Source organism: Monodon monoceros, unplaced genomic scaffold (genome assembly GCF_005190385.1).
Source record: "Monodon monoceros isolate NGI ecotype Baffin Bay Population unplaced genomic scaffold, NGI_Narwhal_1 Super_Scaffold_11, whole genome shotgun sequence".
Lineage (NCBI taxonomy): Eukaryota > Metazoa > Chordata > Mammalia > Artiodactyla > Monodontidae > Monodon > Monodon monoceros.
The window spans coordinates 129,788,115-129,816,052 of record NW_021703767.1 but is presented as its reverse complement, the minus strand read 5'-3'; the positions used below and the strand labels follow the sequence as shown (position 1 = coordinate 129,816,052).

General features: G+C 36.6%; 1 protein-coding gene across 4 annotated transcripts in view; it reads left to right on the top strand.

Annotated features, from left to right (window-relative positions):
* The window catches only part of DNAJC13 (DnaJ heat shock protein family (Hsp40) member C13), a 122,653-nt gene that overhangs the window by 6,627 nt on the left and 88,088 nt on the right, over positions 1 to 27,938 (top strand). For 3 of the 4 annotated variants that reach the window (XM_029214355.1, XM_029214354.1, XM_029214352.1), the window contains exons 2-5: positions 10,174 to 10,254; positions 23,883 to 23,958; positions 24,760 to 24,909; positions 25,679 to 25,720. In XM_029214355.1, coding sequence (XP_029070188.1) covers positions 10,187 to 10,254; positions 23,883 to 23,958; positions 24,760 to 24,909; positions 25,679 to 25,720 — 336 coding nt within the window. In that variant the 5' untranslated portion in view covers positions 10,174 to 10,186. Of the gene's footprint in view, positions 1 to 10,001; positions 10,009 to 10,173; positions 10,255 to 23,882; positions 23,959 to 24,759; positions 24,910 to 25,678; positions 25,721 to 27,938 lie in introns of those variants that run through there. The other variant, XM_029214353.1, reaches the window with a different exon arrangement.

The following is a 27,938-nucleotide window of genomic DNA, read 5'->3' as shown; positions in this document are numbered from 1 at the left end:
TACACATTACATATTACTGATTTGTTGTTTATTTAGAAGGAAATGCTTTTGCCTATACTTGAGTTATATATTAAAACATGAAAATTAAAAATTAAAAAAGAGGGTTAAGGTTCATATCAGTTTTCTTTCATACACAGCACATTCTAAGACAGTCTAGTTGTAGCTTTTTAATGTGGGTAAAAATTAATGTTCTGTTAACCATTTATATTTTTTACCTTTTATTTGAAACTGAACTAACCTAGTGATATAATTCACTTAGGTTTTGAATCTAGTTACAAATAAAACTAGGTGTTTAAGGGCTTCCCTGATGGCGCAGTGGTTGAGAGTCCGCCTGCCGATGCAGGGGACACGGGTTCGCACCGCGGTCGGGGAAGATCCCACATGCCGCGGAGCGGCTGGGCCCGTGAGCCATGGCCGCTGAGCCTGCGCGTCCGGAGCCTGTGCTCCGCAACGGGAGAGGCCACAACAGTGAGAGGCCCGCATACCACACACACACACACAAAAAAGTAATCAGTACTAAAAAAAAAAAAAAAAAAAAAACTAGGTCTTTAAGGAGCCAGTAATAAGGGATTCTCTCTTCCGTCATTACTAAGGATTAGCCTTTGCCTTAGCAATCGTTCTCCTTCCTCCTGCATTTTCAGTAGGATATAGATGTATGAGGAAGTATTAAGTTCATAAATTAGCTTCTATCATGTGAATGTCTACCATATTTTCAGGTGTAGTTTTACAATGTAGCAGAAAAACTGTGTTTCTTTTGTAGGCGAGTTTGGTCAGAAAATAAAGGCAAATGTAGTTTTCCCCCAATTTAAAAGTTTTCACCTATAGCCAAGTTGAAAGAAATTTACATTAGGCTCCCATATATTCATCTCCAAGATTTACACATTAATATCTTGCTATACTTGATTTATCACGTATCTATCCATCTTTCTATTCACCTTATTTTTTGATGCATTTCAAGACAACCTCATGTTTTTAATTCATTATTTGAGAGCAGAGTTAATAATGAAAGAGTTCATTCTTTCATTTTATAGAGTCAAGCTGGAAAGTTAATATCTGCTCTCTGGAAGTTGTCATATTTGTGTAAAAATCATTTCCAGTTGGTCATGCAAAATGTATGCTTTGAAGGCAAGTAGCCTTGATTAAAGCCAATTCCTTCATTCATTCACTAGTGTATTATTTTTCTGAGCATACTCATTCAGCCCTGGCTAAGTGCTCTGTTTGAGTTTTTAATTAACACAAGCCATGCACATAGACTTAATTTTGCTATGTGTGCAAATTATTTTGCTTATTGCCTGGCCGTAATCTGCTTGGGTGCTTGTGGTGTTGAGTCCCTTCATTCTGCTTTTTGTTCTTAGTGTCATTTTGATGTAGTCTTCTCTCATTGGACTCTCAAATCCTGCAATTTTTTGTCAAAATCATACCATCCAAAAGATTGTTCTCATTTTATCCATAAATGATCTTAAATGGATTGTCAGTTTTGCTGCCAGTAATAAATTAAAGAATGTGAGAACGTTAAGTGTTGTTTGAAAGCATGAAGCAAGGGAGCTCATTGAAAAAGGTGAATCTAGCCAAAATGCCAGTTAACTTGAATTTGACTTTTTAACCCTTAGTATAGTTCTCTCAAAAGAACAAACTGAGAAGTTGCAGAAAAGCTCTGTTGGTGGTATAATATTAGGATATAGAATAAGAATAAGTAAAGCCAACTTTAGAGTTTAAGTGAAGCAGAATTACAGGGACTTCCCTGGTGGTGCAGTGGTTAAGAATCTGCCTGCCAATGCAGGGAACATGGGTTGGAGCCCTGGTCCGGGAAGATCCCACATGCCACGGAGCAGCTAAGCCCGTGTGCCACAACTACTGAGCCTGCGCTCTAGAGGCTGCGAGTCACAACTGCTGAAGCCTGCATGTCCTAGAGCCCGCGTACTGCAACAAAGAGAAGCCACCGCAGTGAGGAGCCTGCACACCACAATGAAGAGTAGCCCCCGCTCGCCGCAACTAGAGAAAAGCCCCTGCGCAGCAATGAAGACCTAACGCAGCCAAAAATAAATAAAACTAAAAAAAAATTAGAGATACTTTCAATATGATTTAGTTACAAAGGGCATGTAAACTTGAGTTTTTCTCATCAAAAAGGTCTTTGAGAATTTGAAGTGGGACAGTCCTGCAGGGAAGGAGATGAAATTTAAGCGGTAATTAGTTTGAACAGATAAATTCTTGTTAATTTGAATAGCACCTTAGCAACTGGCAGGATGGCAAATGCTGATGATACAGCTGCTACCAAGATCTCATCCAACAATTTTTACACTTTTTTAGCTGGACAATTTGTTGTTTTTTTAATCGAATATGCCTATAAATGACTTACGCTATTTTGCTTGATGCTAGAAATTCTGCAGATTTTTCATCACTATTAATGCGAATTATGGTTGCTTATGAGTTTTTGCCTGTAAGCAACAGTTCTAGAACCACTTTTAGAGCTTATTTAAGAACTATACAGAGGAGATAATTGAATGGGGATTAAATTATTTTTATGGAGTTTTATGGAAACTTTTTTTCCAACAGTTTCATAAGCTGTACCTTATAGGCATCAAACATAAATTTTAAAACATTAGGTTGGTTTCAGGTAAAGAAGCATTTCTAAGAGCTGAAATTCTAAATGCCTAAGTGGGAGATATTTTAAATGTAGTAAATAAGATGGACTTGCAAAGTAATAGTATTTTGTAGGAATAAAGTTGAAATAAAGAGAAGCTTATAGTTAAGATGATTTTTTTTTTTTTTTTTTTGCGGTACGCGGGCCTCTCACTGTTGTGGCCTCTCCCGTTGCGGAATACAGGCTCCGGACGCGCAGGCTCAGCGGCCATGGCTCATGGGCCTAGCCGCTCCACGGCATGTGGGATCTTCCCGGACCGGGACACGAACCCGTGTCCCCTGTATCGGCAGGTGGACTCTCAACCACTGCGCCACCAGGGAAGCCCCTAAGATGATTTTTTTAAAATGTCATCTATCGTGGTTATCTTGGCTTTTATATTTTTTCTTTTTAAAAACACTTTAGGAAAGAAATTGTAAAGAATAAAATAATAATAATGATAATACCCTGATGTACTCCATCCAGTTTAAGAAATACGATATATTGGTATAGTTATTTTTGAATGAGCACATTAAAAACTATGAATACTGATTAAATCAATAGAACACTATTTTTGAAGGTAGACGTTCTATGTGACACATATTGATGATATACATTGAATAGTACAAGGGCTGAAGTTAATAGAAAAAAGATTTAGGATCAAGTAATTTAATAACAACTTTCCCTCCATAATGCCTTAAAAAGTACAGGGGCCTGTAGGTAATCTTGAAAATGAAATAATAATGCTCCAAAGAACTATTGCATATCTGGGGTAGTATATTTAAAGTACAGTAGTAATTATTATGATTGCTAACAGAAATATTAAGTATATTTTTGAGTGCTTATTCTGATCCAGACATCACACTGACCCGTTTATTCAAGTTATCTCACTTGGTCCTCACTATGGCCTTTTGAGACAGGTACTGTCATCCCTATTTTATAGATAAACTGATTCTGAGAAGATAGGAAACTTGTTCAAGGTCATGCAGCCAGTAAATGGCAGTTATCACTAGTTTGTCTTTGACCATAAGTAATATTTTTAAAACTCACTACTTTTATCTTGGTGATAGCTTATTAAAACTACTTCAGCTTGTGTCTTATTAACACTAGCTTCTTGTGCTCATCATTAGTTAATGTTTAGTGTGTGCAATAGCAACTCTAGTTATCTGTGCTACAGGGAGGTATTCCAAGTGGGTCTTCCCAGATTGAATTAACACTTGACCACGGCACTTGGGGGACCTCTAGACTTGCTTTTACTCATTTTCCAATGGTTCTTTTGAAGTTGTTCCAACTGTCACTTTAAATGATACATAGTCAAGCACAGAATATTTTTGTCTTAATTTTTCTGCATTTTTCTGATATCTGTGCATTACCATTATCCACTAGTGAATTATCTGTGTGTCTAGAAATATCCTTATGGTCTGAAAGAGTTAATGCAGTTTCCACACCAATTACCTTCATTAGATGAAATGACTTTATCGCAAAGTGATTGAGGTTTTATTGAGCATATAAAATAGATTTACTTGAAGATGGAGAGGTTAATATTGCACCATTGGGAAGTAGGTCCCAACCTATCTCATTAATCTGATTGTTTTAAAAGCTCATTGTTTGTTAGAATAGTATTTTTCTGTTGAATTCTCCTTAAAAATTATCCTGAAACCACATATTGGTAGCAGATTTCTGTTGTCATGTATTTGTTTTGAACACTTTGTTTTTTTAAAAATATGTAAGCTTATCTATAGATGGAAACATTTAAAATGTTTATTTTTACATAGTAGAGTATTTCAGCATTGGCAACATCTTTTTTGTTTTATTTCTTTTGCCCTGTGTTAAGTACTGTAATTTGTTTCACTGCTTGAAATTGTGAGAAAGTTTCCAACAATTGCCTAATCATATTTCCAGGTGAAGATAATAATTGGAACTAGTTCTGAATTAATCTAGGAATGTGCTGTCAATGATAAGTCTGTAATTACATGGTCAGAATGAATTTATTTTGATTTTCTAAATTTGAAGGAAGGTATTATAGTTAAGCTTAAGTTCATAGAATGTGGAGTTAAGCAGGTTGAGTTCAAAAGCCTGGCCCAATCACTTACCAGTTGTTGTGACCTTAGAGAAGTGGTTTAATTTCTCTAATTCTGTTTTCTTGTCAATAAAATGGGGATCATCATTCCTGTATCTTAGTGTTGTTATGGGGACAGTGAGATACATAAATGGGTGGTAAATGCCCAGTGTCATCATTAACACATGATGAATACTTAATAAAAGTTGCATAATTTCAGGACATGTCATAATTTTTTGGTTAGGGTCACCTACCCTCCCCAATTTTAGGATAATCTTTACTGAGGATTCAGAATAGAAAAACATTATCCTAATTTCCATTTTGAGGCTGCGCAGGCACTAACATTAGCTTTGAATTATCCCATCATTTCTGGGGTTGACTTGGCTACTTAGGTAAGTATTTCCTGCCTTCATTATCTCTCCGGTATATCCTTACCTAAATATAACATGGCTGAAGGTGAGCTTTTCAGGTAGAGGAGTGATTTTCTTCCATAAAGAGCACTTCCATTTTACTAGCCTTAGCCTTTTTTGGATTGTTGTCATTCAGGGTTGGATGCAGAATAGCAATATCACTTGTTATCAGGTGTGCTGATTTTGGCCATAGGAACTTGTATGTCCAGAGAATCCTTTAATCCTACATTATATTTTTCTGTTAGCATTGTCATCTGCATCAGGAATACAGTATTTTTTTCCTGACAGGCCAGCTAGTGGTATACTTCTTAAATTTTTAAAATTTAATTTTTTGGGACTTCCCTGGTGGCACAGTGGTTAAGAATCCACCTGCCAGTGCAGGGGACATGGGTTCGATCCCTGGTTCAGGAAGATCCCACACGCCACGGAGCAACCAAGCCCATGCGCCACAACTACTGAGCCTGAGCTGTAGAGCCTGCGAGCCGCAACTGCTGAAGCCCACGTGGCCTAGAGCCCATGCGCTGCAGCTACTGAGCCCGCGTGCCTAGAGCCTGTGCTCCACAACAAGAGAAGCCTGTGCACTGGAATGAAGAGTAGCTCCTGCTCGCCACAACTAGAGAAAGCCCGTGCGCAGCAACAAAGACCCAAGGCAGCCAAAAAAAAAAAAAATTTAATTTTTTGAGGGTAAGAACACTTAACATGACATCTACCCTCTTAACAGATTTTTAAGTGTACAATACATTATTGTTAACTATAGGCACAGTACTGTACAGCAGACTCTAGAACTTACTCATCTTGCATAACTGAAACTTTATACCCGTTAATTAGCAACTCCCCATTTCCCCCTCACCCCGGTCCCTGGCAACCACCATTCTACCTTTCTGCTTCTGTGAGTTGGACTATTATAGATAACTCGTGTCAGTGGAATGATGCAGTATTTGTCTTTCTGTGACTGGCTTACTTCAGTTAGCATTATGTCCTCAAGTTTCACTGGTGGTGTTGAATATTGCAGGATATCCTTTTTTAAGACTGAATAATATTTCATTGTGTGTGTATACAACATTTTCTTTATCCATTCATCTGTTGATGGACATTTAGGTTGTTTACACATCTTGACTTTTATAAATAATGTTGCAGTGAATATGGCCATGCTGTCTCTTAGTGGTCCTAATTTCAGTTCTTTTGGTTAAATACTCAGAAGTTTGATTGCTGGATTATATGATAATTCTTTTTTTTTTGGCCGTGCCATGTGGTTTGTGGAATCCTAGTTCCCTGACCAGGGATCAAACCCAGGCCCACGGCACTGAAAGCGCTGAGTCCTAACCACTGGACCGCCAGGGAATTCCCTAATCTATTTTTTAATTTTCTGAGCAACTTCCATACTGTTTTCCGTAGCGCACCATTTTACATTCCCATCAACAGTGTTCAAGGGTTTTAGTTTCTGTACATCCTCACCAAAACTTGTTGTCTTTTATCTTTTTGATAATAGCCATTGAACAGGTGTGAGGCAGTATCTTGTAGTTTTGAGTTGCATCTCCCTGATAGTGACATTGAATATCTTTTCATATACCTGTTGGCCATCTGTATGTCTTCTAGTAGTTTAATTTTATATTAATGTGTTTTATCTTCTCTCCCTTTATCCTAACCTTGGAACTCTCTGGAGTCTAGTATTTTCATCACCCCCGAGTTCATAGGTCTCCAAAAAGTTGTAGATAAGCCTTCTTGATGTAAACTTGTTTTAATTCATTCCCCTCCTGAAAAATCCGTTTGAGTTACATATTCCCCCAAACCAGTGATACTTATGAGATCATTCTTTACGGTTTTTTTTTTAATTCTTAAATTTGCTTTGTTATTGTGAGATTTCCCCCTCCCCTTTGATTTATTAGGGATCTTTACTCCTGGGTCATGCCATAAGTTCTCTGTGGCTGTCATTTTAGACTCATATTATTTTTTCTCTCACTTTCCTTTTAAAGTCCCTTGATGAGGTCAGCCAGTCTTCACTCAAACACATTTTCTTTCTTGTCAGTTTTCTCTAGATAGGCCTTTGGTTCAGTCAGTCATTCTGATGTAAGAAATTGTGGACTCAGAATCCAAACTCCACTCTTCAATGTCAGCCATTTACCTCTTCTGTCCTCCTTTTTCTTACATTTTTCCAATCTTCAGTTACAGTATGTAAGGGGAAAATATCATCTGTAGACCTATAGTTTTTCACTTTTTTGGCACCTTTTCAGAGATCCAACCTAAGTTTCTTTTCAGCAATATCGTTTACTACAAGTAATTCAGGAGGCAGGGATGATGTGTGCTGGTGTAGTAATTCTTGGTTGGCTGCCTGTGTCATTTCAGATACACAATCCAGAAAAAACAAAACAGCACACCAAATGACAGGACTATATTTAACTGTCTCCATGCACACTAGTAGGAAGATGTCATTGACTGTTGAGAGATATTTCCTCTCTGGTAACAATAATGGTTTCTCTAAACTTGCTGTTACTTGTGGTTCTCCTATTATTCCTCAGAGCATGAATTGCTGTTTTTCAGGAAGGTTTGCCAAAACCTTATTTGGGAGTACCTGTTAGAATATCAAGTTTGAAGTGGCCATCAGAATTACTCATGGGGTTGCTGAATTTCATTCATTCACTCAGATACTCATTGAGCACCTGTTTTGTGTTAGGTACTCTTGCCAGCTCTGGAGAGCCTAGAGAAAATGAGCATAACAGACAAAAATACCTCTCTGGATATTCTAGTAGGATTAGATAAATAATAAATAGACTAAATTGCACGTTAGACTCTGAAAGGTACCCTAGAGAAAATATGAGCAGGAGTTAAGATAGAGAGTGTAGAATGAGGAGGGTAATCACAATTTAAAACAAGATAGTTAGGCTAGGCCTCATTGTAAAGGTGACATTTGGACAGAGTTGAAGGAGCTGAAGGTGTTAGCCATGTAGATATCTAGGGGAAGAGCGTTCTACAATACATAGAGTACAGAGGCCCTTGCTAATTTGCTGATAGAAAAACAAGAAGAGTGAAGAAAGCAATGTCAAAATAGAGGTATCTTTAAAAATGTGTTTGCCTCTCAGATACATATCCAAGAGAAATGAAAACATTCACACAAAATGATTGTTCATAGCAGTATGATTGATAATAGCCAAAAAGTAGAAACAACACAAATGCCCATCAACTGATGATAAAATGTGTTGCATCTATACAATAGAAGGAAACTGATCCATGCCACAACATGGATAAACTTTGAAAATGTTATGCTAAGTGAAAGAAGCCAGTCACAAAGACCACATATTGTATGATTCTATTTGTATGGGATTCCAAAATAGGCAAGTGCGTAGTGACAGGAAGTAGATTAGTGGATGCCAGGTGGTGGGAGTGAGGGGGACTGGGGAGTGGCTCCTAGCAGGGGTTTCTTTTTGGGGTAATAAAAATACTGTGTTGGTTGTAGAACTCTGTGGATATGCTAAAAACCCATGAATTGTACACTTTTAAAAGGGTGAATTTTATAGTGTGTGAATTGTGTCTCAAAAAGCTGTTATAAAAATGTTTTTGGGGCTTCCCTGGTGGCGCAGTGGTTGAGAGTCCGCCTGCCGATGCAGGGGACACGGATTCGTGCCCCGGTCGGTCTGGGAAGATCCCACATGCCGCGGAGCGGCTGGGCCCGTGAGTCATGGCCGCTGAGCCTGCGCGTCCGGATCCTGTGCTCCGCAACGGGAGAGGCCACAGCAGTGAGAGGCCCGCGTACCGCAAAAAAAAAAAAAAAAAAAAATGTTTTTGGATAAAAATGGTTTTATTCTAATTATGAAAAGAATACTTGTTGACTAAAAAAAGTTTAGACATATAAAGATGTAAAGAAAGCTAAGTGAACCATACTTCTAACCAGTTTGCATTATTGACCCTTTGGTATGTACCTTACAGTATTTTTTAGAGAGCATTTCTAATTATTAAGGGTAGGAAGCAATAGCCAAGTGACACAAGAAATAAATAACCATATTCATTTTTAACTTTTATTCAGTGTGAAGCAAATGATGCAGAATTTTCAAAATTTATCATCAGTCTTTCATTAGTAGCCAGTTTATGCAATTATTCTGTAAAATTAGCTAAATTGAAATTTTTTCATGAGATAAATGGATTCTGGATTTTTTATACCTCAAGGTTATAGTCAACAAACTAATCTTGAAATATTGCACATAACATGGTCCCTCTGCCTGTGGCTGTTAGGAAGTTCAACAATCTTCAACTGTCCTGTTTAACTAGAGAGTTCACTAACCAAACTGTAACAAACATTTCTAAACAATTTCTGCACTCATCTTGATGTTTGCAACTACACTTTGAGTAGCATTGTTCTAGTATGGAATACCATGTGACTTAAAAATTATTTTCTCAAAGTATAATTCTGTGGAAAATGGTTAATAGTCTGTAAAAACAGGTTAAGTGGTATGAATGACAATCTCAATTTTGTTTAAAAAGTTATTTTTTCTAGATAGAAGAAGGGAAGCTAGATTATCTTTGGATGCTAGGATGAAAGATGCTTTACTTTATGAACATTAAAAATTTTTTATTATATACTTGAATTACTTTTATAATGAGACTATTAAATTAAACCTTACTTACTTACATAGGTTCCCTTTAAAGTGACAGGGACAGCAAGATGGCTGACACTTAGCAGCTAAGTGTTTAGCTAAGTGTTTTGTCTAATAGACAAAAACCTATTAGAATTGGTTTGACCCTTGGGTGCCCATCATGTGTTAAGACATTGTTTGGCAATGTGAGATTTAAAGATTCATTTACTTTAACATTTTTTTAATTAGGTTCTCTGCAATCGAGATGTTGATAGAGGGCGATTCTTGTCCTCAAGAAACCCAGTGTAGTGGAAGAGAGCTGTGACAATATGCTGTGCTAAAGGCTGTAATAGAGAGGTGAACAGACCATCCCTATCCTTTAATACCTTATGGTCGTGTAGAAAAATTGGTGTCTTAAAATCAGTGACATATGGCAGGCTATGAAATTATGGTATGGGAGATTCAGGGAAAACTCTGAAGGATAGCACTATTATGAAATTTATCCATATTTTTATCTTTCAGGTTTCAGCACAAAATGAACATAATTAGGGAAAATAAGGATTTAGCATGTTTCTACACAACAAAACATTCATGGAGGGGAAAGTAAGTATTTCTGTTGGCTTTACTTTTCTCTGCCTCTATAAAGTATTTTAAACATTACTTTTTTAGTGTCTTGAATAGTACTGCACAACTCAATAATGTCATTCAGCCCTTCTCTTCTGAAAAGCATATGTACATATTTTAAATGCAAATGCTACATTTAGAATAAATTATTGTTCTTTTTTCTTTTGATATGTCTGGTTTTCTCTGTCTGTCTTGGGAAGGAATTTGGTAGGAATTAAAAGGAATATAAACCAGTTATCCACTGTCTTGAATGCTATCAATTAACGATGAGGTTATGTAGTAGTGGAGTGTTAACTTCACAACTCTGTCGCTTAAAGATAAGCCTGTGTTATCAATACATATTCATTTCCATTTGACTCTCAGGGAAAATATGCCAATATTGCATTTTGTAATCTTTTTTTAAACCTGTAATGAAATGTAAAAATTGGGTTTGGTCTTTTCCTTGGGAGGGGATGATGACATTTTTCAGTAACTTGTGTGGTCAAAGCAAGGTGTACATGCTTATGTATCCTTTTGTAAAATGGATAGTAATTCCTACCCCTCAGACTGATATAAGGATTAAATGAATTGATATGGAGTATGTGAAGGTTTTAAAATTATACCTTAAATACATTGAGTATTCAGTGAATGGCACCTTTTGACCATTACAAAAAAGTTTAGTCTATGGTCATTTTGAGTAGTAATAAGTAAAATGAGTGTGCCACACTTTGACAAATAGGTAACCACATTATTCCAGATCAGACCTCAGACAGATAAAACATGACGTGTACAAAGCCAATAACTTTAGTTCTTATTCTTTTTTTTTTTTTTCCTCTGGAGGATGAGGAGAGAGGTTGGGGTAGTTCTTATTTTTAACTTTCCATTTTTTAGGTAATAGTGTTGTAACTTCTTAGAATGGTGCAACATCTGAATTCTGTAGTGTTTCTGGTTTGCATTAAGAAACTGACTATAATTTTGAAAGATTTGAGTGTTTAATTTTGTTTCCTTTTAGTAGCTCAGTTGTATGAGCTACTTAATTGTTATCCTGTGGAATACTTGTCTTGAAATTTTTTTCTTCAGGTAATTTCATAGAGCAAAGTTAGAATATTGGCACATCCAGAATAGTATGAGTCTCTTTAGTTCTTTTAGCCTTAAAAAAAGTTGTATATTTAAATGATCTTTATTTTTTCCTCAAGAGTTAAATTGCTCTAATCATCATAATATAGCTTTTGTTTTTTAATACAATTATAGCATACTGTTGAATTAATTCTAAAGAACAAACTTCCAGTAATACTTTTTGCTTCGTGAGCTTATCAGTAACTGTGATCACCTGGAAAAACTTTTAATGTTCTTAGTAATGACTGTGACTTAAAACAATCCTTTTTTTTCTTTCCTTTTTTGCAATTATTTGTAGCAGAACTATTTCTGTGCTCCAAGCACAATTCCTTACCTCCATCATTCACACCTTGAAACTTTTTTGTTTTGTTTTTATAACAGCTTTATTGATATAATTTACTTAACATAAAACTCACTCTTTTTAAGTGTACAATTCCGTGGTTTTTTTAGTATATTTGTAGAGTTGTGAACCATCACCACTAACTATTTATAGAACACTTTCCTCACCCCCCAAAAATACTCCTCTAAATATATTAGCAATTCCTCCCCTCTCCCCTCTTCCCTGTATCTGGCACCCACTAATCTATTTTTTGTCTCTGTATTGCTTATTTAGGACATCACATATAAATGGGCTCATCCAATATGTGATCTTTTCTGACTATCTTCTTTCACTTAGCATGTTTTCAAGGGTTATCCACATTGTAGCATGTGTTAGTACTTCATTTCTTTTTATTGCCAAATCTATTGTGTGGATATTGCCACATTTTGCTTATCCATTCATCTGTTGATGGACACTTACAGTGTTTCTACGTTTTTACTGTTATGAATAGAATAGTGCTACTATAACACATACAAGTTTTTGGGTGAATCTATATTTCCAGTTCTCTTGGCTATATACCTAGGAGTGGAATTGATGGTATTGGGTTGGCCAGAGTTCATTGGGGTTTTTCCGTAACATCTTACCAAACACCCAAACGAACTTTTTGGCCAATCCAGTATATGGAGTTACATAGAATTATATGGTAACTATGTTTAACTTTTTGAGGAATAGCCAAACTGTTTTCCAAAGTGGCTGCAGCATTTTATAATCCTCTCATCAATGTATGAGGATTCCAATTTCTCCACATCCTTACCAACACTTGTTATTGTCTTTCTTTTCATTTTAGCCATCCTAGTGCACATGAAGTGGTATCTCATTGTGGTTTTGGTTTGCATTTCCCTAATAACTAAAATGTTGAGTATCTTTTCATGTGCTTATTGGCCATTTTTTGTATATTTCATGAAATGTCTTCAGATCGTTTACCCAGTTTTTAATTGTTGTTTATTCTTCTGTTGTTGAGTTGCATAAGTTCTTTATGTATTATGAATACAACTTCCTTATACAGGTTTGATTTGCAACCCTCCTGCTCAGTGGGTTGTCTTTTCACTTTCTTGATGGTATGCTTTGAAGCACAAAGGTTTTAATTTTGATGAAATTTTGATGAATCCAATCTATTTTTTTCTATTGCCATTTGTGCTTTTGGTGTCACATCTAAGAAGCCATTACCTAATCCAAGGTCTCAAAGATTTATTCCTATGTTTTCTTCTAAGAGTTTTATAATTTTGATTTTGGGTTAATTTTTGTGTGCAGTGGGAAGTAGGGATCCAGCTTTATTCTTTTGCATGTGGATATCTAGTTATCCCAGCACCATTTGTTGAAAAAACTATTCTTTCCCCATTGAACTGTTTTGACAACCTTGTCAAAAATCAATTGACCATAAAAGTTTATTCCTGAATTCTCAGTTCTATTCCATTGATCTATATGCCTTGCCTACCGTTATGGCAGAACCATAGTCTTTTTTTTTTTTTTTGGCCGTGCCACACGGCTTGCGGGGTTTTAGTTCCCCTGACCAGGGATCAAACCTGGGCCCATGGCAGTGAAAGCGCCGAGTCCTAACCACTGGACTGCCAGGGAATTCCCAGAACCATATTGTCTTAATTACTGTAGCTTTGTACTAGGTTTCAAAACTAGAAAGTTTCAGGTTCCAACTTTGTTTATTTTCAAATTATGTTGCCTTTTCTGGGTCTCTTGCATTTCCAAATGAATCTTAGAGTCAGTAGTCAATTTTACAAAAAAGGCAACTGGAATTCTGATACGGATTGCATTGAATCTATAGATCAATTGGAGTATCGCCACCTTAAGAATGTTAAGTCTTCTGATCCACAAACATAGGATGTCTTAACATTGAAATCTTTTAAAATTTCTTTCAACAGTATTTTGCTTTCAGTGTACACACCTTGAAACTTTTAACTTCTTCTTGAAAGCTACTACATTTTCCAGATAATGAATCATTTCATTAGGTTATATACATTATTATGTGGCGCTGAATCTTTTATTATATTACCTATTTTATGTAGCCAATTCTAATCTAAGTTTAAAGTATTTCTCATTGGTCTTATGAAAAAAGTAAATGGTCAATATTAAAAATTTTCTGTTGTTTCAGAGTTGCTATTTGAACCCTCTCTCTAGCAACATATCTATATGCAACAAATTTTGTGTGTGATTTTGGGGTTTTAGGGCCTCAGTTTTAAGAGATTCCAACTCAACCCCAACATTTTAGAAAATGTTATTGATAGTGACAGTAAAGATGGACAAATATTTTTCTTTATCTTAATATACCTAAATTAAAGATAACCTTTCCAGACATTTCCCTTGGGGATATTCATGTGACCTATTTCATTTTACCGTTGTAATAGTTTTCATATGTTTACATTGCAGCCGCTACTCATGTTTTTAATGATTAAGGTCTCTTCACCCCTTGGCTAGCAGAAATGCTGTGTTTGTCATTTTCCCACTTGTAAAGTACACAGTTAAATTATATCTTTGTCTGGAAGGAGCAGGAAGGGGGAGGAGATTTCAGTGGTAAAAAGCACTTTTCTTTCATGAAAGAACAAAGTTTCCTTTTTGACCTGGCAAGTCATTTCTGATAGGAAGGAAGATGCATACATTTCAGTTAAAGCAGAAATGCAGATTCACTATGGAAAACTTCACAGTAATGTTGAAAATTAGATGCTTAATTTTTTTCTGGATGGAAATTACATGTAAAATCTACCTGTGGATCACTTTAATATTTGCATACATTAATTGTAGCAAATGCTCTGAATTTAAAAGTAGCATTTTAGTATCTGAACAGGATTTTAACTGCAGTACATTGGGATATATCATAGTCAGTCTGTGAGATTCATTGGCAGTTGCCCACTACATTCATAGGCAGCCTGTGTAATGACTAGATACAGGAAATTGAGAGAAGAGTTGAGGGAAAGGGAAGCTAGTGAATTTCTCATACCTTTCTTATAATGTAGGAATAGAGTCCTACAAGAGAAGAGAGACTCTTCTCTTTAGCTGCCTGGCATTTACACATCTCACCAACTCTGATAACTCTAGGAAACCTGGGGCTTTTTTCCCCTGCTTTGTTGATTTTAGTCCTTGTATCTGCCAGCCTCTAAACCTCACATGCGTCCATCCTGAATTCTCTTTGTGTTTTCTTTGTACATCTCTTTGTGCGTATTATCAAGCAGTATGGTATTTGAATATCTTTCAAATGCAAATAGGATCACATCTGCTAGGAATTTTATATTTTACACACAATGCTCTATTAAAAGCTAGTTTTAGGAGCAGAGTCTTTCCAACAAATGATACTTGAACACCTGGACATCCACATGCAACAAAATGAATCTAGGCATGGATTCTACATCCTTCACAAAATTAACTCAAAGTGGATCACAGACCTAAGTGTGAAATGTAAAATTATAAAATTCCAAGAAGATAACATGGGAGAAAATCTAGATGACCTTGGGTTTGGTGATGACTTTTTAGATACAATACCAAATACATTAGCCATGAAAAAAATGAATTGATAAGTTGGACTGCATTAAAGTTGAAAACTTCTGCTTTGTGAAAGACACTATCAAGAGAATGTAAAGACAAGCTGGGAGAAAATATTTGCAAAAGACATATTTTATAAAGCACTGTTATACAAAGAATCCTTAAAACTCAACAATAAGAAGACAAACAACTCGATTAAAAAATGAGCCGCAGATCTTAACAGAGACCTCACCAAAGAAAATATTCAGGAAATTCCCTGGCGGTCCAGTGGTTAGGACTTCACACTTCCACTGCAGGGGGCACAGGTTTGATCCTTGGTCGGGGAACTAAGATCCCACATGCTGTGCGGTGCAGCCAAAAAAAAAAAAGGAAAGAAAATATACAGATGGCAAATAATTCAGAGAAATGCATGCAAATGTAGAGATACCACTACACATCTACTAGAATGGCCAAAATCCAGAACACTGACAACTCCAAATGCTGGTGAGGATGTGAAGCAACAGGAACTCACATTTATTGCTGGTGGAAATACAAAATGGTATAGCCGCTTTGGAAAATAGTTTGGTGGTTTCTTACAACACTCAACGTTCTCTTACCATATGATCCAGCAGTTACACTCAGTTTACCCAAAGGAGTTGAAAACTTATGCCCACACAGAAACCTGCACAAAGATGTTGATAGCAGCTTTATTCATGATTACCGAAACTTGAAAACAACCAAGATGTCTTTCAGTAGGTGAATGAGTAAACTGTAGTACATGCAGACAATGAATATTATTCAGCACTAAAAAAAATGAACCATCAAGTCATGAAAAGACATGGAGGAAATTTAAATGCATAATAATATTAAATGAAAGAAGCCCGTCTGAAAAGGTCACATGCTATATGATTCCAACTGCAGTATATGACATTGTGGAAAAGGCAAAACTTTGGAGACAGTAGAAAGATCATGGCTTTCAAGGTTTAGCAGGGAGGAAAGGATGAATAGGCAGAGTTCAGAGGATTTTTAGGACAGTGAAACTACTCTGTGATACTGTAATGGTGGATACACGTCATTATACTTTGGTCCAAACCATAAGGCACCAAGAGTGAACTCTAATGTAAACTGTGGATTTTGTTGGATAATGATGTGTCAGTGTAGGTTCACCAGTTTTAACAAATGTATCACTATGGTGGGGCTTGTTGATAACGGGGGAGGCTGTGCATGGGTGTGAACAGGGAGTATACTGGGAATCTTTGGACCTTCTGCTTAATATTATTGTGAACCTAAAACTGCTCTAAAAAAGCCTGTTTAAAAGAAAGCTCCATCTGAGCTGGAAAAAATATGGACCCTGCATCACAGAAAATAAGTCCTTAAAATACTACGTTTTGGGCTTCCCTGGTGGCGCAGTGGTTGAGAGTCCGCCTACCGATGCAGGGGACACGGGTTCGTGCCCTGGTCCGGGAAGATCCCACATGCCGCGGAGCGGCTGGGCCCGTGAGCCATGGCCGCTGAGCCTGTGCGTCCGGAGCCTGTGCTCCGCAATGGGAGAGGCCACAACAGTGAGAGGCCTGCGTACCGCAAAAAAAAAAGAAAATACTACATTTCATGGGATGCCCTTTAATTAGAAGTGGGACATTTTCTCACTGAGTTACCGCAGAATGTTTCCTATACATTTCTTTTTTCTCTTTTCTGAGGAATACAACTTCTAATGTAAATGAGCCCTCTCAGGTGAAACTCATCTTTCAAGTGGAGTTTGACCAGAATGGAGCATCTCGGTAATATAATGAGATGAATGATCAATTAATTTTGTTCTGTATTTTAAATATGAATTCAGCAGTCATGGATACTTGAAACATAATGATAGTGATAATAATTAGTTCAGTGACTAGTGGAGTGTTGAACCCTCCCCCCCCATTATTCAGTCAACAGAATAAGAACAATAAGAATAACATTTATTGATTATAAACACTAAGTGACAAGCACTTTACATGGATTATTTAATTCTCACATTATGAGCTAAGTATGCATATTATCCACATCTTTCAGATGCGGAAACTGAAGCTTAGAGAGGTTAAGCAAGTTATCAGAGGATACACAGTAAGTGAACAGTTTAGGCAGTATTTGAACCCAGGCAGTGTGACTCCAGAGCTGATGGGCTTAACTGTCAGAGTGCTTACCATTGATCTCTTAACTCTTTGAGAAAACTTGCACTTCAGTTATCCCTAGTTATGTTATCTGATGGACTAAAATTTAGTTCAAGTAACTAGATTCTCAAGCTTTTAATAATAAAAGGAAAAACTCTAGATTCTGTGAGAATCCTAAAGCCTCCTAGAAATTGGTGTCCAAATCTTTTTGTTTATTTATTTTATTTTATTTTTGGCTGTGTTGGGTCTTTGTTGCTGCACGCAGGCTTTCTCTAGTTGCGGCCATTGCTGTGCATGGGCTTCTCATTGTGGTGGCTTTTCTTGTTGCGGAGCACAGACTCTAGGCACGCGGGCTTCAGTAGTTGTGGCACACGGGCTCAGTAGTGGCTCGTGGGCTCTAGAGCACAGGCTCAGTAGTTGTGGCGCACGGGCTGAGTTGCTCCGCGGCATGTGGGATCTTCCCTGGCCAGGGCTCAAACCCATGTCCGCTGCATTGGCAGGCAGATTCTTAGCCACCGCTCCACCAGGGAAGCCCCCAGATCTTACTTTTAAATGGTTGAGGCACCTAGGTGTTCAACCTAGGAAAGAATTCACACTGAAAGTCTGATTGGCAGAAAAATTAGGTATGCTTCATGTGAAGCTGAAAGACAGAACTTGGACCAGAGGGTGAAATTTGTGGAGAAGTATATATTGGCTTAGAACTAAGGGACAATAGTCAATATCTGCAGTACTGGAAAACAAATAGAAGGTTAGTTGGTTCTCTCGTACTGGTAGTCGTCAACTACTAAAAGTAGCCACCTTTACTCAAGGTACTATAAGGGTTCGAGCTGTATGTTATGAGGACTAGATGAGGTAACATAAAAGCTGTCTTCCAACTCTGTTTGGCTTATTTGAGACCTGTTGCATAGACTGTCCACTGAAAGGATTGAGGATCTTAACTTTAAAAGTAACACACAAAGGTTTTATTATCCCAAGAAATTTGAGAACCATTATTTTATAATAAACACAAGCTTTTTCTATACCTTACAAAAAAGTAATGTTTAATTTTCTCTATTTTGAGAGAACTGAATAATATGAATTTCTGTGCAGAAGGGTATGACATTGTGATGGTGGCCAATATTTTTGTAATATCTCTTTCTCTTGATACTATTGTACATGCCTAATTGATATAAGCTAGTTAAGAAATTCAAATCCGAAATAAACTTTCATACAATGACCGACAGGTATCTTAGCTATTACTACTTTGAAGTTTATTTCAGATGTCTGAATTAGTTAACTAAATAACAAACAAAATACCTGCCCAGAGGAAACCAGGTCTTTAAGGGACTCTTATTCACTGCCACACCATTCAACCCAGCACACTATGCTCATTTAATATTGGATCAATCCATGATAATATTTAATATGCAATATCTGACCTAATGTATTAGTTTTTTCTCTCCCCCCCCAAAAAAATTTGCCATATGGAAAAAAATCGTGATATAAAAAGTTGTTTCAAAGAAGAAAGCAATATTCATAAGGACTAGAAAGTTTAAGAATAGCATAACATTTTTATTTGCAGGAATTAATACAGGAGTGTGTTTGTTTTCATGTAAGTTAATATAAATTTAATCTGTCTGTTAAAAAATCTGAACATCACTTATCAAGATCCAAAACTGGAGTACATCCCCAGTTTTTGCTTCAGCGGTCTTGCTTTGCTGTCAGATGATCTTTCTTATCTTATCAGCACTATTGTTAGCACATCTTTTGTTCTTATCACCCAGTTCTTTATCACCGATTGCTATGGGAGCAAAATGCCCCAACATAGAAAGCAGTTGTCTCAAATACTTTGTAATTTATTTGAGTATCATTAGTTTCCTGATGCTAAATAACCTTATAGTTAATGGGTAATGTAAATCATTTCTTAATAGTCTATCACATTGGAATAAATCTGTGAGTTAAGAAAACTTAAGGAGTGGAAGAAATGCCTACTCCCTACAGGCATTTAATGATGTGTGTGGCTTTAGTTCCTGAAGAAAAGGAAACAAGTGCAGTAAATATATTGAATATTATATATTTACTAATGAATATTAATAATGAATATTAATTTCATTGGGGGCAAAGGTGTTTGCTTTCACATTTCATCATGTGTATGTCATCATCTGTCATATATTTCTCATTTTGTCTACTTTAGTCTTTATTCCTTTTGTAGTTGATTTTATGTAGCTGTATATTTTGTAATAAGAACTTGTTTTTAGTATGATAATTTTTAAGAATTAGCCAAGAGATTCATCTCAGACCCATAGAACTGCAAATTAAATTATTATGATTTAAAAACTGGCAATTTCATAGACTTCCCTGATGGTGCAGTGGTTAAGAATCCGCCTGCCAATGCAGGGGACACGGGTTCGAGCCCTGGTTCAGAAAGGTCCCACATGCTGCAGAGCAACTAAGCCCGTGTGCCACAACTACTGAGCCTGTGCTCTAGAGCCCGCGAGCCACAACTACTGAGCCGGCACACCACAACTACTGAGCCGGCGCACCACAACAACTGAAGCCCGCGTGCCTAGAGCCCGTGCTCCACAACAAGAGAAGCCACTGCAATGAGAAGCCCGCGCACCACAACGAAGAGTAGTCGCTGCTCGCCTCCACTAGAGAAAGGCCTCGTGCAGCAATGAAGACCCAATGCAGCCAAAAGAACAAACAAAAACCCCACAACATTGCAAATCAGCTATATTTCAATAAAAATTATTTTAAAAAAATTAAAATGGCAATTTCTCATTACGGATAATGAATAAAATGTATTTTCTTCCTAAAGATATGAACTTAGTCTTTTCCTGGTGTCACAATGGTTATGAAGAAAAAAATTGGTGTGCTGTTAATTGCTATCTGATTTATATTGTGTTTTAAAAGCAAGAGTAAACTCATGGGTCATATAGATCTGAATGCATGGATTGGTCTATTTAGCTATTGGATAAACATTTATTGAGTACCTGGCTTTATGCAGTGCTGGGTACTATGCTAGGAGTTAGAGTTTCAAAGATAAGGAAGACATGTACCTCCTTGAATATATAGAGTATTTGTCTATTCTTTATGATTTAAGACACCAGTGACTTGGTGAAAGTAAAATTTAAGAGAAAAACCTTAAATTGCAGGTGTAACTAACATACCATACATGTGAGCTCATTCAGATTTTAATCTCTAAATCTGATCTCCAAGGGGCTTTTTAGATACTCTTTGAAGGTTTAGGGCTGCTTATAAAGGTTTTAAATGACCTAGAAGTATTTGCCCTAACGTTAAAGAGTAGTCCAGCAGCCATTCTAGAGGAGAGAGGCATGGGGAACTCTTAGAAGAAAGGAAGGGGAATGGAAGGGAATTCTCCTGAGAATTTTCTTACAGCTCTCTTCTTAGGAAGGCTTTAGAGCTCTGTATTTATCTGAAAGATAGCTCTGAGTTTACCAGTCATGACAGTACTTTGGGCCTAATGAGCACCTCACTCCAGCATCCTTTTGCTGCAGGATCTAGACTGTGTTCTCTCCCATATGGTAGCCACTAAACATGCATGGCTATTTAAGTTTAAATAAAATTTAAAATTCAGTTGCTCATTAGCCACATTTCAAGTGCTCAATAGAGCTACCTAATTGGACAGTGTAGATACAGAATGTTTCCATCATTTTGGAAAGTTCTTTTGCACGGCACTAATCAGGATGAAAAAGTTACATGAGAAAAATGTTAGAAATTAGAAAGGGCTTCATTGTGTGGAGATCAGTATAGAATTGAAAAGTATATTTTCTTAACTGAGATCCTCTAAGATTTTGAATATGACAACATTAGTTGACATTTGGAACATTTCAGGCATTTAATTCTTACACTTTTGCTCCCAGAGTAAAATAAGTAAGTTCTGTAGTTTTATTTCAGGATTATAAAAATTGGCATGTTTGAAATGAACTCATGTACAAAACAGAAATAGAGTCAAAGATGTAGAAAACAAACATGTTTACCGGGGGTTAAGGGGGGGAGGGATAAATTGGAAGATTGGGATTGACATGTACACGCTACTATATATAAAATAGATAACTAATAAGGACCTATTGTATAGCACAGGGAATTCTACTCAGTACTCTGTAATGGCCTATATGGGAAAAGAATCTTTAAAAAAGTGGATATAGGGCTTCCCTGGTGGCGCAGTGGTTGAGAGTCTGCCTGCCAGTGCAGGGGACGCGGGTTCGTGCCCCGGTCCGGGAGGATTCCGCGTGCCACGGAGCGGCTGGGCCCGTGAGCCATGGCCGCTGGGCCCGTGAGCCATGGCCGCTGGGCTTGCGCATCTGGAGTCTGTGCTTCGCAACGGTAGAGGCCACAACAGTGGGAGGCCTGCGTACCGCAAAAAAAAAAAAAAAAAAAGTGGCTATATGTATATGTATAACTGATTCACTTTGCTGTACACCTGCAACTAACAACATTGTAAATCAACTATACTCCAATAAAAATTTAAAAAAACAAAAAGTGGCATGTTTGACTCTCAAGATGATTCTAAAAGTTAGAATTTGTGAATTCATATTTCTGTCATACATTTGATTTCATTATGCAATCTTCTGAGGCAAATATTGCTTTAATAAGATTTTCTTTGTTCCCATTAATTGATTAAGCTTCTGAAGTTTTGAGACTTTTTATCTGTTTAGATAAATCCTCATCCACTTCACCAATCCTTCAACTTCTCCCCACTTTAGAAAGCAGCAAATGAATGTTTTTATGTTAAAAGGAAGGGCTCTCATTCTTTAGTTTCCCATTCCACTTTAGACATATGAAATTAGGGAGAAAAATTTGTAATATAGCAATATGGAAGATTAATACAATCTACCGTTTTTCCCCAAAATGGAAATTTCATCATTTTTATTATATAATATTATGATTAGAAGAAATAATAGGGAAGTTAAAATGTGAAAGAGAGCTCTCTTGATCTTAATGGGAATACTCCTAGTGTGTGACCCTTGAGTCAGCTAGTGGCTGCTGGATTAAGGTGCCTTTTTACTGTATTAGTAGTTTAAAGCAGAAAAGCACAGTCTTTTCCATACATTTAAAAAAGACATCTGGGGGGCTTCCCTGGTGGCGCAGTGGTTGAGAGTCTGCCTGCCGATGCAGGGGATGCGGGTTCGTGCCCCGGTCTGGGAGGATCCCGCGTGCCGCAGAGCGGCTGGGCCCGTGAGCCATGGCCACTGGGCCTGCACGTCTGGAGCCTGTGCTCTGTGACAGGAGAGGCCACAACAGTGTACCGTGTACCGCAAAAAAAAAAAAAAAAAAAAAAGGCATCTGATTGTGTTTAACATACATTTTTGATCATTTAAAAATCTCTTATTAAAATACAAATAGACATTTCAATAAATATTATCAATTAATACATTCTTTTGATATTCAGCTGTTTTCCTGAAATGACTGTCTTTGGTCATGGTGTATTACTATTTGAATATGCCATTTGATTCATACTGATAGTATTTATTTAAAAATAGATTGGTGTATTTTTTTTCTTTTTTGTATTGACTTACCAGATTTTAGTATCACTGAAAGAATTGAGAGGCTGTCCTTAGTCTGTTTCTTGGAACAATTTAAGAAGCATAGGATTTACCTGTTCCTTTAAGATTTCATCTCCTTGTTTGAGCCTTGGTACTTTTTTAGGGTGTAATTGTTTGCAGCTTTCTTAAATTCTTCTATATAGGGGTTGATTTATTCGTAATTTTCAAATTTATCAGCACAGACTTACATCATTTTTTTCTTCTGTGTTTATGGTTATAAATTCTTTCCTAATTTTGTTTTTGTATTTTCTTAGACCTATTTTATTATTTTATTTCCAAAGAGCTAATTCTTCAGTTTTAAATAAATTTTTCTAATTCAGTTTCCACTTTTATCATTATGAATTGCTCTCTCTTCTAAAGGATTACTGATACCCAAATGGTTTTTCTCCTTCATATATGTTGCTTTAAGTGAAGGAAGTGAAGTGAGAAGTGAAAATTGCTTGTCTGTGATGTAGCCTTCCTACTTTTATAAAATTGCAGCACTTAAATGTAATAGGTAGTTGCTTAAATAGAAATTATTTAGATTCCAGAATAGTAGTGTGACAGACCAGTTGTAGGCCATAGCTTTTCCTTCATTTGCATCATGTTCTTGTCGAAAGGATATTTTGAAACAATTAGTAGTGTACAGTGTCTTTTTTATTTTAATAAAATTTTCCCATTTAGAATCTTTTGGCATCCTCTGGCAGTGATTTGCTAACTTCATGTATACTAACAGCACAAGATTGCTTGCATAGGTTTTACTTTTCTACTTAAGGATCTTACTGTTTCACAGTAAAATGAGTGATGGGTAGGTCTTAATACTAGTAGCATTTCAGAACATTAAAAATGTGAGAATATAAAACGAAGATATATTTAGTCACATTAATCAGTTAACACATTTCTGTTTATTTATTGAAATGTTCCTTTTGTGTTATATGTATTTTGTTATAAAATGTTTCTTTTATTTAAGACTAAACTTAAGTACTTCCTTTGTAGGTATAAGCGTGTCTTTTCAGTTGGAACCCATGCGATTACTACATATAATCCCAATACCCTAGAAGTAACAAATCAGGTAATTATGTTAGAAGCTATTAGGTGTTTGAACTCCATTTGAATTTTAAAAGCCAGGTTAAAACCTGACCCATGACTCCCTGTCTGAAATCAGTACTTTAGGGTAGAAGTGTCAAATCTGAAAAAGATTAATATGCTTATATAATGCTAAGTGCTCAGGACCAAGCATAAATAAAGGGGGCATGTGTGTGCTTATTTCTAGGCTCTAAGGCGTATAACATTTTAATATGTTACTATTGATTACAGCAGTCTTTTTAATGTAAAATTTGTAAATTCTTTATAATTTTAAAGGTAGCCTTGTTACTGTAATACAGGCATACATAAGTCAGAAGTGCAGTGGTTGGAAAATACTTGTAATGAAAGTAAGGTTACTATCTATAAAGGCAAGACTAATGTGAATATGGATAAGTAAACATAAATATATTCTAGTTTATTTTAATTCTAAATTAGGTATGTTTTACAGATTCTTCTTTTTGTTGCTGTTTTTAACACATTTGTAGGTAATCATAAAATGCTATTCCCCAGTTCTTTTCACATCTATGTATTTTAATTGTTCTGGATTAATGTCATCAATCATTGAAGTTGGAAAACGGATAGGACTTCTTTATTGTCTCTGATGACTGAAAACTTTTAGAAGTTTGTTTTATAGAATTATTGTAAGACAAAACCGTTTCTAGACCTCAGTACTGTTTTGTAAAATTTTCTCATTTAATCAGTGATTGTGAAATTAAAGTAGTAAAAATAAGTGTTGCATTTCCCCATAGTATAGCACAAGTTGAAAGAATTCCTTTCTTTTTGTTAGTGGCCTTATGGAGACATTTGCAGCATCAGCCCTGTTGGAAAAGGACAAGGAACAGAGTTCAACCTCACATTTCGTAAAGGCAGTGGAAAAAAGTCAGAAACATTAAAATTTTCTACAGAGCACAGAACAGAACTTCTTACAGAAGCATTGGTAAGAACCATTTCATGTTAATAAACTAAATTTCTCTCTTCTTTTTCTTTCTTTTTTTTTTCTTCTTCTTCTTTTTCTTAATGAAACAGTTACATTAAACTACAAATATTAATGTTCTGAGTCCCTGTTCCCACTATGCTTATTTTTTTCTTATTGACCCTTAACTTGACACTGTGAAACTTTCACTTTTTTCTTACTGACAGGCTGGTTAATCCCTTATATTTGATAGTTTTTAAATACATTATACAGAACAAAGCAGTTTTACGTTTAATTAATCTATCCTGTTTTTCAGTAAAATTTCACACTTTATTGAATATCCTTAAACTATAACTTTAATAACATTTTTTGTAATAGATTTATGTATTTATTTTGGCTGCATTGGGTCTTTGTTGCTGCACACAGGCTTTTTCTAGTTGCAGCGAGTGGGGGCTACTATTTGCTGCGGTGCGGTGGCTTCTCTTGTTGTGGAACACGGGCTTTAGGCACACGGGCTTCAGTAGTTGTGGCGCGTGGGCTCAGTAGTTGTGGCATACGGGCTTAGTTGCTCCGCGGCATGTGGGATCATCCTGGACCAGGGCTCGAGCCTGTGTCCCCTGCATTGGCAGGCACATTCTTAACCACTGCGCCACCAGGGATGTCCCTAATAACATTTTTTAATATCAGGGTTACCAAGTTGGGATTTTAACTTTGGATAGAAAGTACTGAATTGAAATGTGAGTCTTTCTTACCAATCTGTGGTTATAAACTATGCTTATATCTTCTCTTTCAGAGATTTAGAACTGATTTTTCAGAAGGAAAAATCACAGGAAGGGCAAGTATTTAACATTTATTAATATCTATCTTTATTATTTCAAATGTTGTGCTTTAGAAATCATTCCATGAACTGTGTGTTCCCTTTATGGCAAAGTTAAAGGGGAAAAAAATGAAACAACTTTAATGTCTCCTGATATCATGTGATAGAGAGATGAGTGTAATTTAACAGGAAACTCAAATATGAATAATTAGACTTATGACTGTTACTGCTGATAGTTGGGAAAAAATCTTCAGCTAGAACTCAGCATTAAAAACAATGCTTCATTCACGAAGTCTTTATTCAGTATTCTAAAACAGCAAGAGAAAGCTTCACGCTGCTGATAATGTTAGACCATGCAATAGTTGTTTGGTGTAGGAGATTCCTATTTCAGAAGTATTAAAGTTTTAAGAATGTTTATGTATTGAAACTGTCTTATTACATGTTCTTGCACTGGATCTGGCCAATAATGAAGCTTTGCAGGGTGCACTGACAGCTTTCAGGAAGTCATGGTTACTCATTAGAATTTAACTTTTCCAGGCCTTCTCTAGTCATGTTACAGCAGCATTTAAACTAAATCAGAGTCTTCTGGGGACAGTAAATGGGTGTTGATACTTTTTTCACTCCCTTGAAATAGGGGGGATGTAGAGTAATGTGTAAACTCATAGCACTGTCCAGAACGCTAGCTTCTGGCAGAAGGCAGGATCTGAACTCTCATATGCTGGCAGCACTGTTCCCCTGTTTTTTTTGAAAGCCCTCATCCTGTATATAGATGTTCTATTCCTGTTTTAGTGTCCCAAAAGCCTCACTGATCTCAACTCAAGCAATTGACTGGTTGCCCAGGAGCCATTTAAAATAGCTTAATGGCGTTTGGTGAGCTGCTTGTTTCTTATACGTGATGAGGCACAATCAGATTTATATAAATCATAATTTGGTATGCTTATTATAGTTATTTTATGTTAGTGGGTGAGTTTTCTGTATATCTCATCTGTTTGGAAAACAACTGCTTCCAGAAGCATACTTAGAGATTTTGTTTATAAGCTTCCTTTTATATCCATTAACTTCAGCAACTTAATACTTTTCAAAATTTTGTGGTGAAAACAGTATCCCTAGAAGATTGCCTGAAGGACAGCAGTTTTACATAAGTTGAATTTGGCCTCAGGCCTCTCATTGCCCCTGGATGTACTCTAAATCAAGGTCTCTCAAGACTGCCTTGGCCTCCACAGTCCTGAAGGACAATGATTTGTTTCCCTTGGCAAATCTCTTTACTTGACAGTTGATTATCAGCTGGAGGAATGGAGAGTATCCTGTGCGAGTGGGCTGTGGGGCATGTAAACGAGCATAGTTGGGAAAAGCACCACTTTTTGTGGCCTCCGTTCTACCCCCACTTCTGCTGGAAAGGTGTGGCACTGCTCCATCCTTTAGTTCAGAATCAAGGCTCTAAATATATTCTTGGGTTAATGCAGGCCTTTTTGTCTTTCAGCAGAATTCCTTTTATGAAACCATAATGTGCATGATGCCATAGATCAGTAATGCTGAGGGGATTGATGTGGTATGATCCTATGAACTTCATTGCTGGGTTTAATGTTGGGGTATTAGCGGAGGTGTTTATTATCTAATGCCTTACTGTCTTTTCTGAACACCTGCAAGAGAATTTTTCTCTTATTTTAGTATTAGAAATAGTTGTACTCTTGAGCAGCAACCAGTTTATTTTTACCTTAAGAATCATGTAACTGACCATGCGTTCCTCTTCATATTGATGGGTAGAAAACTTTGTGGTCTTTTTGGGTAGACAAGGGAATGTTCACTACACATCTGACATTTTGTTATCCTTATTTTTTCTTTACCTCATTTTGCCTTTATTTTAAATTATTCTATACACATCATTTTAGTTAGCAGCCTCAATTAAACATTTTTTTCTTTTTAAGAGTAAAACTGGGTAGTAAATGGATGTTGACCATTGTAATTATTCCTGACACTAGGTACTCTAATTTACAAAGGAATGTTCTCTAAATGGAATTTTACTTGCTAATGAGATCAAACTTCTAAAGATAAGTTTCCAATGGTGTGATTAGAAAAGCCTATGGTGTTTAAATTGAATACTGTAACAGCCCTGAAATGTGACTTAGCTCTTTTCTATATCTAACTTGGTTAAAAGAAGCATAGGGACCTCAGCTCAGTGCTCTGTGATGACCTAGATGGGTGGGATGGGGTCGGGGGGGGGGGGGTGGGGGTGAGG